The sequence below is a fragment of the Coccinella septempunctata genome, chromosome 5 (genome assembly GCF_907165205.1).
Source record: "Coccinella septempunctata chromosome 5, icCocSept1.1, whole genome shotgun sequence".
Taxonomy (NCBI): domain Eukaryota; kingdom Metazoa; phylum Arthropoda; class Insecta; order Coleoptera; family Coccinellidae; genus Coccinella; species Coccinella septempunctata.
Window position 1 is genome coordinate 28,760,037 of NC_058193.1, and position 12,045 is coordinate 28,772,081.

Genomic DNA, 12,045 nt, shown 5'->3' on the forward strand with positions numbered 1-12,045 from the left:
TGTGCTAGGACAGGTCGATTAGTATTTTGAATTGTGTTCTTTTTCATGTGAGGAAATGTTATAATTTGAGATAGAAATCATCGATAGTTTACTTGAATATTCCTCGTCTTTAAAAGAAGATATTAAACAAACATCCACTGATTCGAAAATGAAATGATCTGATTCGACTGAATGAAATTATTAATTTTTTTCTATTTGCAACAAACATCTTCGCTCTTCTCACTTGTTTTTATGCATATAACTTTTTTTTTGACGAAAATTACAAATATACTGGGTGAGTCTTTGACTCGTACAAATATTTTAGCAGTAGATTCTTGAGGTGAAAAGAATCATTTTTTTCTTATAACATTTTTTCCGATTCGGCTTTGATAAAAAGATATAGCCATGTCAATTTTTCATAATGAGCTGTGCCACCCCTGGAAAAACAAAATTACCCTCAGAATAACTAGCTATATCTGTGACACTACACATCTGTGGATCTTTCAGACAGATTTGTATGCGGGGTCCTACGTAGTATCAAGAGTTGGTTTCTTTGAATATTGGGTATTTTTATGGTACGTAGAGTCATTCGGGGCAACTGTGCGCACTTTTGCCTTTCAAACCATACCCTGTTTCAAATCTTCAAGCTAGGAAAATGACAACATATTAATAAGATAGGGAATTTTCTAAACTGAAAGAAAACATCAAGAAGCAAACAAACAAAAACGTTTTCTTTCCGCAAAAAAGAATTTAATAGAGAAAGTCGGAGTGCGTTCACATGCCCCGTATTGCGGGTAAGTGTGCGCACCCTCACAGGGTAAGTGAACGCAGTGCTTAGTGAACCACACAATCAAAACAAATTACAAAATAATGTCATCAAAATGTTACAATATTAGAGAAATGCTGTTTATTGTCAATACAGAAGCGCTTTTTACAAGCAGTGCATTATTGTTCGTGCCACAATTCTTGGTGAACACAACACTTGATACATTCCCCTGTTGGTGGCTCTTCATATTTTTCTGAACAAATAGGACAATAGTGATCGAGTCTTAACCAAGAAAATGGACAATGTCATAATTCATTCCTCACTGAACTAATGCCCATATAAAAAATCTATGCGCACACTTACCCGCGCACACTTTCCCCAGTAAGCCAAAATTTGAATTGACGTTCTTATAGAGTTGAGCAGCTAAGAGAACCTAAAATTTTTTATTATATATTTAGATTAATATGCCCATGATCGAATAAAATATTGTTAAACACTGAGGGACTCGGAACTTGGACCTGGCAGAATTTGCAGAGATGCTGAAAATTAACAAGAAAACTCGTGAATTTGATTGATTGCAAATAAAAAGTTAACGACACGTCTCACGGCGTACTCCTATGAAAAACTGATTTGGCGATTCTGCGCCCTTGCTTCACCCAAATGAACCTTTCTTTCATACATTGCATAGTCGAGATACACGCACTGCGCACACTTACCCACTGCGCTCAGTTACCCCGAATGACTCTAATGGTCATACTGAGAAAACTGGAAGACGTTGGTGATATCTCGTGTTCGAAAAAGATTCATCAAATAAATGTAAACTATATTCCGAAATTCATTTCATTCGATAAAACGGTTTGTGGGACAGAACTGAAAATAACATTTTTTATGGTTTTTCAACAGCCTGTATCTTTTAAATTGAGCCGATTCGCAAAAAAAAATAAAGGAAAAAAGTGTTTCTTTCGACCACAAGAATCCCCTGTTGAAATATTTGTAGGAGTCAGACTCACCCTGTATATTCCCGAGAAAAGCACTAAAATAAAAATGAAGACTACCCTGTATAATCAATATAGTAAAGCCAAATTGGACCTCCGGGAAATACCTACTTTTTCTATGAATTATGCTCACAATAAATAACTCTGTATAATACTAAAAAGGATCATAGACTTTTCAAAACTTCTAAACTGAACCGAGTTTTTGGTTTTATTTTTCGTTTTTGGATAACATTACTTTGAGGTACGAGTGAAATGGAATTATATCGCCTCAATTTACCTTTGACAAGCGACCACCCTTCGGACTAATTTTCCGTCAAAACTCGGGAATAATCCCAATGGAAGGTGCTTGGCTTATCAAGGGGGGCTCAAATTGAGCAATTTACAAAAACTTGCGGCAATTCCCTGAAGGCTCTGCATTATTCACGCTACATTCTACATGGATAAATTAATTATGGGAGGAATTTCATGAGTTGTGAAAGTTTGTTCTGCTCTGAGAGGTTTTGGAAAGTCTGAGATGAATTTCGCATAGGTACATAACACCCATTGAAACAGCACAATTCACGAGATGAATCCATTTCAGAGAACCGAATACGGAGGCAGATTTCAACAAAAATATCTTCAATTTTACCCAACTTATTCAATATCAAACCCATACTGTGTGAAATTCAATAGTTATATTCTGTTTTGGAATATTCTCAAAGTGTTTTGGAAATAATTGTAGAAATGCTTCAACTGTCCACCGAAAATCACGAAATAGACAGGTGGCTTCAGGTAATATCATTTGAGTAAAAATACCCTGTGATAATTCTTCAAAAAATATGATACTTTTATTCTATTCAGGATGTAATCCTGAAAACACTTTCTAAAATAGAAGATAAAATGCAATAGTAGGTAAACAAAATTACAACATTAAGAAACTTCCACAGATTTTGACTATAAAATATGGCTTATTTGATCTAGATTCCAAAATGAAGGTAACATTTTACAGATGATTCTTTGAGATAAATTTTTATTGGCGTCATTTCAAGGGTATTCTTTTTCAAATGCTTGATGTGTTAGTCATCGAAACTTTTCTATTTTCAAATAATAGTCGCTTTTTATTCAACTAAATCTCCCTGAAAATGATATCTGACGCAGCTTATTGGCATAGGATATACTAAGAGTTTATTACAGATAAATTAATTCAGTGTTATTACAGTTATTCTGTTAATATGAATGCATTCCATTCATACTAAATTCGACATTGAAAATTATTATGTTGGTACTATTCTAGTCGCCGGATTCATTTCGGATTTGGTGAAATGGTCATAATGAAACTTTCCGTACGCGTTAAAAGTCACATTATAGAATTTGCTCAATTTCGTTTATAACGTGAGGACCGCAGTAGCGATTATACAAAACAGTCTACGTAGATTGAGCTAATGATAATTGCTTGTGATTATTTGACGCTGGTTCGGCCGCCATTAAAGTTGGATCGCAAAATTAAACACTCGAGTTGACTTATACCTAAAGCGTTGTTGAGCTCAGCTCGAAAAGATATAACCATAGTTGTTAACTCGAATTTTGGTAATTAATGAGGGAACAAACTCAAACAATGGCTAATATGTCCGTCATTAGATACAATCAGCGCAGATATGTGTTGGGTTCAGTTAATTGGGTTTTGCTTCGCTCCGAGCGAATCGAAAATAAGGCAAACAAATCGAAATAAAGGTCGAGTGGGGAAGGAATATAAGTTCATTTAATATTTAATAATTCCGCGTCGGAGAACTTCAAAGCAAACATTTAATATTTCAATTTCGAACAATCTATGGATATTACGTGAATAATTAATGATTCGGCCAACAGTTGGAAAATCTACCCTCAAGCAGCCTCTCAATAAAGACAGATACGTGGAAAAACGTTTTTAGTTTTCGAATAATGTTACTATTATGAAATAACGATGCAAATCCGTTTCGGAATTACGATTTTGAGATACGAATTTTGGACGCTACAAAAATGTCTACAACAAGAGTCTGACAATTCGGACGTGATGCAAGGTAACAACGGCTGTCCTTTGAAAATGCAAAAAAAATCGTTTCTTGTACATACTCGAGCGTGTCAGATGTCCATACAAATGGCTGATCTCGGTATTGCAAACGTATTGACCCATTAATCTGACACTAATCAGGTGGTGGGGTTTTCTTAATCTGACAGTTTGAAGATGATAACAAGGTATTTTTTTTTAATATCTCCCTTTCAGTACCTCGAATCGTTTTTGTATTCATTATGAAAGTTGTAGAAAATAAAATTTTATACAACTTCAGCCTGAATCAGTTTTACATACACTCAACCAAAGTCAACAAGAGGTTGTCTCTGCACTCTGAGGTCTAGGAGCTTCGCCATACATGCGAAAGGGCTAGGTCGATGTAGAATCCCAAACTAATGTATATTCATCTCCATAGATCTCAAAACATTTGGACGAAATTTGTAGAAAATGTTATGCTCTACACCTACAGCCTTTATAATGAATGCGATAACGATTTGAAGTCAGGATATGGCCAATTTCTATTGTTTCATCTTGCTGAAACTTATATTTTTTTTTCGTTATTCTTGAATCATTAGCTTTCAAAAGCCACCACGTTCGAGAACCTTTTTTTTTAAGTTTGGAGTCCTCCCACACATCTTCGTCACTCCCAAATTGTCAGATTAAGGGAATGTAAGTACTTATACCTTTCAACATGTAAGGAAGTTTTAACTGAACCCTTGGGAATTTTTCGAAGGGCAGCTTTCGAGTAGTTGTTCTTTCAGAATAATTATCGTAGATCTAAATTGGATACATATTCTGATAGAGCAATTCTTCTAGTTGAAAATCTGAGAAGTTGACCAACCTCGGCACAACTGTTCGGTCTTGAGGAAGTTTTAACTGAACCCAACTTTCTGGGAAGTTTTTGAAGGTCAGCTTTCGAGTAATTTTTCTTTCAAGATACATTTCGTAGGTCAAAATGTGATACATATTCTGATAGAGTAATTCTTCTAGTAGAAAATCTGAGAAGTTCACTCATGTCGGCGCAACCGTTCGGTCTTGAGGAATTTTAAACTGAACCCAATTTTTTGGGAATTTTTCGAAGGTCAGCTTTCTAGTAGATTTTTTCCAGGAAAATTCAAGATACATATCGTAGATCTAAACATCATACATATTCTGAAAGAGCAACTCTTCTGGTAACAAATCTGAGAATTTCATGCATCTCGGCGTAACCGATCTTGACGAATTCCCAAAGAGAAATTCACAATTTTTGAAAAATGCTATTTCAAGGTGAAAATCTCAACGAAGGGAGATAGGCTTTCGAAACTGCTTGCAATAGATTCAGCGTGTTCGAAAAATTTTGTCGTTATCGAATTGTATCTATTCACTCCAATGAAGTTTCTGAAATTCTTTCCCACTACGACCCTAATTTGTCACTCCAGGAAATACCAGAGATCTAAGTTGGATTCCTACATAATTGAATTACCATTTTCTTCTGCGAATTTGTGGAATTCTACCGCAACACTCCACGGAAATACTGGTAACTTCCTTCATACCTACATAGGAGGTGCGATATTATCACTGTTTTGCCAGTTCTGGGGCCCTTCACTATTTAAACTCGGATTAGGATCGGTGGTAAAGCAACTTTGCAAAGGGGTCCTCGTCCTATTGAATATTCAGGAAAATTAGCACTTCCTAACTCGAACTGTAGCGAGCGGGGTTGCCAATTACAGCTGGCTGATTAAAATAATGAACTTATATTAGCATTTTCAGTTATTTTCATGGCCGATTTGCTATTCGATTAGGGACAATCAATGACGGAAATAGAATTGGATTATTCACATTCTGAATGCTCCTTCTCGATTTGAATTATTCAACACCAATTCCCCGATCATTCGAGATACACCGAGTGTCCCAACTGAAACACGACATCTTTCCAAAGTAGTCATGTAATTTATTTTTTAGAATCGTATATCGTAATATGTTACAAATGCCTTCCCAATCTGAGTTTCGTATTGCAGGAACTTTCACGATGTATGGAAAAATATTATTTTATTTCAGTCATATTACCTAAATTTCTTTTTCTGAAACGTTTTCTCAATATATTCAGGGAATTTCTTTTTCCCCTTTCACAGTCAGAGAATTATATTCCAGAAATGTTCATTTAAAGTGTCAAAGTTTCCCTTATGGTACGTACAAAAACTGTCACATCAAGAGAACCCAATCCTGATAGCACCCCCAAGCAAATCTTCCAACCTTTCTGTACTAACCAGCTCTGTGCCATCGACTAAATAAATTCTCTTCATTCCTTCCAGAACCGTTGTCACCAGTACCAAAACACCATCTCAAGACTGAGCCAAGAAGTTGAAACCCTCCGACATCAACTGGAACAGGTTGGTTATGATCACGACCCCGAAAGTTTGCTAGAGGCGCACACTGTAGCTTTACAACGACACGCCGAAGAATCCAGAAAGCAGTACGAGAAATGTCTGGACGACGTAGCTAACCAGGTGGTCAAAGCTCTCTTGGCGCAAAAGGTGAGACCTTCAACTTCCGTAGGAAACGTTGTATCCGAATCCAAATATTTCCAGAACTTGCGTGAAGAAGTGGGTACTTTGAACGTCAGGATCCAAGAGCTGGAGAACCAAAATAGAGCGTTAACCTCGATGTTGGTTCACCAGTTGAAAAGCGACAGCTACGAGTCTAACTGCAGTTTGCAGTTAGCCCTTCAAGACAACAACAGTTCCTCAGATAACTCCCCTGTTAATATCGTCAACGCTATCCCAATCAAGCACTACAATTCCTTCAACTCTGCTGTCCTGGATGAAAGTCCTAGTGAAAGTGTTGAAATTAAAACCACCGATAAGCATACGAGTGTCCACCAGACCTCAAACTTTGGTGAGTTATAAGCGTTTGGTTTTGTTGCAGGTGTATTAGTTAATTCGATCTCAGATCTCAGTCAGATTTGATTGATTTAAAAGTGTTTTTGCATGATTTCCGTAAGCCTTGGTTGTGCAATTAAGTCTCGGTGGTTTTTCCAGATACAAAATTTTCGCTAGAGGATAAAAAACGTCATCAAGTTCTGACGCAGTTGTGGACTGAGCTCAAAGGTGCGGAAGTAACACCGAAGAGGCTTCTGGAAGCTCTAAGCGCTGTTGATTCTGCCCTTTGGGTGCCACCCCAAAGACCGGTCTCTCTCAATTTGCAATTGCCCATCATTACATCGACGAAATACAGAAGAGCGAGGCCCATTTTAGGTAAATCTGTGTTACGAAAAAAATTGACTAGTGCACTTGACAACTAATCAAGAATGGGAAAAGTAATGTCAGTGGCAAATGAACTTTCAGTCTTCCCCAACCTCTCTTGAGGTTTTCAATGCTCCTTTTCGTTCTCGACTATAAGGATTCTCAAGGCACTCCCTTAGTTTTCAGGATGGTGAGTTCATTGGTGATATTTTTGTTGTCTTTGTTCGCAGCGCAGTCAAGTTCGAAGAGCGAGGAAGAGACTACCGGAAACGAGTCACCTGAAAGCGGGAACAGGGATGAGGGGTACTCGACCATGTCTTCAGATGTTCAAACAGATGTCACGAGGAGCTCTAACGACGGTCCATCCGTGCATAACGGAAGTGGAAGAGGACTAGAAGATCTGAAGGAAGCAACGGACGAGGCCGCTGAATCCGTAGATACAAGATTGTTGGTCACCGATAGCAAAGATCCGGATATTTTGTATATACCATTGAACTTGCTGAACTTGAAGTCGAGGTTGGTACCAACTCTATCTAATCTAGGGTTTCATACATACTCAATTGAACTTATTAAACTCTCATGTGTATTATGATACGGTTAGTTCAAAAAAGCCCTTCATACAACTGAGAATAATGATGTGTTGGTTTTTTTTCAGAAACAGTTTTCCCCCTGGTAGAGACATGCTCCCGTTTCAGCACATCATGCGAAGTTTCTCAGATTCGCATCTATGCATCAAAATAACAACAGCTCCTAGTCCCTGCTACACATTCAGCTCTCCGATCTCGAGTAGTCCATCTATATTTCTGGTGGACATCACGGAGAAGAAGAAAAACGCCTTGAGAAGAGCAAGGGGAACGAGTACGCTTTGGGGTAAGACATAGTTCGATACTTTAGAGCTGATGAACTGCATTGAGCTTAATTTCCTGCCTTTCATCCTCAAGAACATTACTTAGTTACCTATATGGTAGTGTTTTCCGTTACAGGCAACAGTAATGTTGAAGCTTTCGATGAAAAATCATCCCAAGTTTCATGGTCGAGTGCCATAGACGATAGGTTAGAATGCGCTTCTTGGGATACGGAGTATATTCAACACTGGTTGAGATTAGATGAAACCAGAACTGCGCTTCAACAACATAGGGATCTCTTCGAGTTGGAGTATGATAGAACGGAATTAGAAGACTGGAGTCTGAGCTTGTCCAATGACGACCTTAGAGAATCTTGGAAAAAATCAGGTGAGAACGCCATCCACCATGATTGCTTGATCCGAATGTTTACTGTTTACTTTTTACAGAGGCAACAACCCCAGGACAAATCTCCATATCAACTCTGCCGAGCATTCAAGAAAACAACGCTTTGGAGCTTGAAGAAGATGCAAATGAATGCCTGTGGAACAACTCCAGCTATATGATGGACAGAGAAGGTAGAGAACTGGTGACATTCCTCATGGATACTTCTCATTCGCAGAACGGAAAATCATGGCCCTACGCCCTAGCTAGTCCTATGAATCCACAAGCTTCCCCTGACAATAGCTGGTCCAGCGGAGGATCAGATTGCCATTCTTACGAACCTGAAACGTGTTCAAAGAGGTCATCGGCAGCACTGAGCGGCTGTAGCGATGATACTGGAGAAATTCCTGCCATTGGTACTGATTTCACTAGAGATTTTTATAGGTTAGTAAGACTTATTTCTTCAAAGGGGCGAGAATCATCTATCTGGTTTTTTTTCAGACTGGTCAAATTCGAGAGTACGAAAAGCCTTGCGTCTACGTCTTCCAGAAGTGTTCAAGGCGAGAATGCCGATCGTGAGATGACGCTCCAAAATGTCCTCACTTTCCTAGCTGAGCAACAGAAATACGCCCACTCCAAAGATAAAGAACCCCGTCCTCGCTCCGCTAACGAGTTAATAACCAAAGATTTCGTCGAATGTCCAGTATTGACTTGCGACGATTCGAAAAATTCCGAGAGTCATCTCAAGAACGATTTCAGAGACGAGAATTACGTCACCCTCAAACAGCTATGCGAGGAGGCTTCCATGAACGAGATGAACCTGAAGGAGAAGAGGGAAAGCGAGGAAATCCTACTGGACATCAAACAGAACATAGCTTACGCCCACGAAGTATGCCTTGTAACGCCCTTAGACGTCGAAAGTGAGAACTGTTCAAACATTTGTGATCAACCTGTAGATATTTGTAGTGTTAACATAGAACTAACTTCCGATTTTCCGAACCCAGATTCGATAAATGAGAGTGAAACGAAATCGAATCAAGACAATAATAAGATAAATGAATCATTGGAAAGTGATTTGACCAAATCTAGTGATACTACGTCAAGTGATATATCTGTAAATAATGGCAGTGAATCTTTAACTTCAAGTGTTAGTACTCCGGAAACAATAATCTCTAAGATACCTCGTAGAAAGTTGACGTCGTCAAAGCTGCCGCTCAGCCCGTCGAAGACTGCTTACAATAATAACGAAACTAAGATACCAAAGATTAAAGTACCGCATAAATCGCCGAAATTGAGACCGCCGTCGCAAAAGCAAAAAATCCTTCACGTTCAACCTAAAGAGCCTACCACGCATCTGATCACGTCGGAAAGGCTTCCGCAAAGTACCGCAGGCACCATCAGCAACATCATCAACGGACCGCCCCACAGGGCTGTCAGTTTCCACGAAAGGGCCACGTCGAAAGACGTTATCGACGAACTGAACAGGATGATCAAGAACGGGGAGGAAAATGTCATTCAGCAAGAGCAAGTAGAGCAGGCGGTGAATGTCAGGTTGGATCAGAGCTGCAAACCAACAGGGTGGATACACGTTGAAAGAGACATAGATTTGACAGATCCCAAGGTAGGTTGCTTAATTCGTAGATCTTTAGGGTATATGGTTCTTTATATGAATCTTTTCTTTATCTTAACTCCATCCAAGGGAGGCTTGTCTGAGGAGGCAATGGAGGTTAAATACATGACCTAACATAATTGAAATAATTTATTTGGATGAAACTCCTGGGCCGATGGAAATCCTCCACCTCAAACACCTAAGAGGAACATATAAATTTTCACTGATTAAAGAAATAATCAAGAGGTATACTACAATACACACAATACACAAAAAGAGAATGGAGAATTTCAATTTCGAAGATTCGTTCTGCTGGTTTTACTGTTCATTTTTGTTTCATTATATACGTAGGAAATTCTTGAAATAGATGAGGTAACGGTGCAAAGTCTAATAAATTTTTTTCCGGAAAAATATTCCTTTTCGTTTTTAAATGTAAAATGGTTAGTTTGAACCAATAAACTACATTTTTCATGAAATAGCCTTGAAAACCACATATCAATAGGTCTGAAGCGAGAGAAAAATCTCATTTAAATTTGAATGGGGTGCAATTCCCTCTCAAAATCCAGCATGACATCTAGCGATTGTGGCGCCATACTGCTACGAGTGTTTCGTCTGGCATATCAGAGGAGGCTATCTTCATTTGGTTCCGGTAACGCCTACGTTCAAAGTCCTCACTTCAATACAAATATTGAACTATTTCCTCAGAAGTTTCAATTTCATTGAGATATTATCATAACGAAGATTTTGATTTAAAATATTTCGCAAATTATGAATAAAAAATATAGTCACAACAAACGTTCAAAGTAATCTGTTTTTCGAAGTGTTTATGAATTGGCATGACGCTAAACAAATCGTTCTTTTTGATTCAGTTCTTCTTATTGGGATGTATTGAGAAACACATAATATGAAAACTTTTCTCTTGATAAACGGTTCAGTAAATATTCCGAAATTATCGTTATTCTCGGTAATCCGCAAATGATATTATTCGGTCATTAAGAACTATTTAAACACAAAAGAGATAAACCCTCACAAGAAAACGTAATTATAACAAGCAGTAGAATTGTACTATTTTCAAACAATTGATTTTATCAGTTGTATATGCATAAATGATGCGATAAACAAATACAATATTCCTAAACTTTCAACAGAAATTAGGTGTATTTCTGGTGTTTATTCTGAAGTTTTTGTCCTATCATATGGGTGCGTAATGAATAAGAATTCAAGATTAGATTCATTCTAGAAAATGAAACTCAAATTTATGTTGTAAAAATAATTATTTATCGTCAGGCTAGAGCTAACCTCTTGGATGTCATGATGGCTTCCGTTTCAAGTGATTCCTCACCGACATCATCCTGTGGTGGAAGTGTCACAAGTGAAACGACCGAAGATCCCCCTGACTATGGACATCTGCACAGAATCCATCGGTGTCACAGGCAGAAAAAAGGTACGTAAATCATGTTTCCTCATTCATGCAATCAATTTATCATGGAAGATTAAATTTGAGTATTCATTGTTTCATCAAACATTTTGCGATTAATAATAATAAAAAAATATAATCGTCAAAACATGAATATTCGAATTGCTTTCATTCATTGTCATATTGCACCAAAAAATGGTACTCTTTCTTTGCATGACGTACCTAGATCATCGCTTCTGAAAGAGCACTTTTACTCATTTAGTTTTCAAAATTAGTTGTCAATTCATTGAAATTTCTCGAACATTCTACAGCAACGTTCAGCTGTTCAAAAATGAGCTTCAGTTTGTTACTCTACACTTTTTCACTTTTCTTCTGGCATCTTAGTAGACGATGTTTTTATTCAATATGTGTATTCTTCAAATCCATTTTTGTTGGTGCAAATATTTCTTCTTCGTTCGTTTGTTTACTGATCGTTTTTGCTTCTGCACTTACCGACGTTTGATGTTGGTCAGGAAATATGTAATTCGTTTCATATTCTGGATAGCATTGGCAATAATAAATAAGCCATTCACCGTGTATGTAACAGTGAAATAAGCCATTTTATCTCAGAGAAACGGATCAAAAAGCTCTTTGAATTGAGAATTATGGACAAGATGATATTATACAGGTCGAATCTCTGACTCGAACAGAGTCTATCTTGAGGTCCAAAGAAGCAGTTTTTTCATCTTGCAAAACTATAAAAAAAAAGTTATTTTTGGTTATATCTCACAAACGGTTTTATCGAATGATAATAATTTCGGAGTATA

General features: G+C 37.6%; 1 protein-coding gene across 4 annotated transcripts in view; it reads left to right on the forward strand.

Moving 5' to 3' along the window:
• LOC123313336 overlaps positions 1-12,045 on the forward strand; it is a 245,690-nt gene that overhangs the window by 231,416 nt on the left and 2,229 nt on the right. For 2 of the 4 annotated variants that reach the window (XM_044898185.1, XM_044898187.1), the window contains exons 7-15: positions 6,058-6,279; positions 6,334-6,640; positions 6,784-6,999; positions 7,218-7,503; positions 7,643-7,857; positions 7,956-8,219; positions 8,279-8,657; positions 8,715-9,834; positions 11,110-11,266. In XM_044898185.1, the coding sequence (XP_044754120.1) occupies positions 6,058-6,279; positions 6,334-6,640; positions 6,784-6,999; positions 7,218-7,503; positions 7,643-7,857; positions 7,956-8,219; positions 8,279-8,657; positions 8,715-9,834; positions 11,110-11,266 (3,166 nt within the window). The remainder of the gene's footprint in view (positions 1-6,057; positions 6,280-6,333; positions 6,641-6,783; positions 7,000-7,217; positions 7,504-7,642; positions 7,858-7,955; positions 8,220-8,278; positions 8,658-8,714; positions 9,835-11,109; positions 11,267-12,045) is intronic. The other 2 variants (XM_044898186.1, XM_044898188.1) reach the window with 2 other exon arrangements.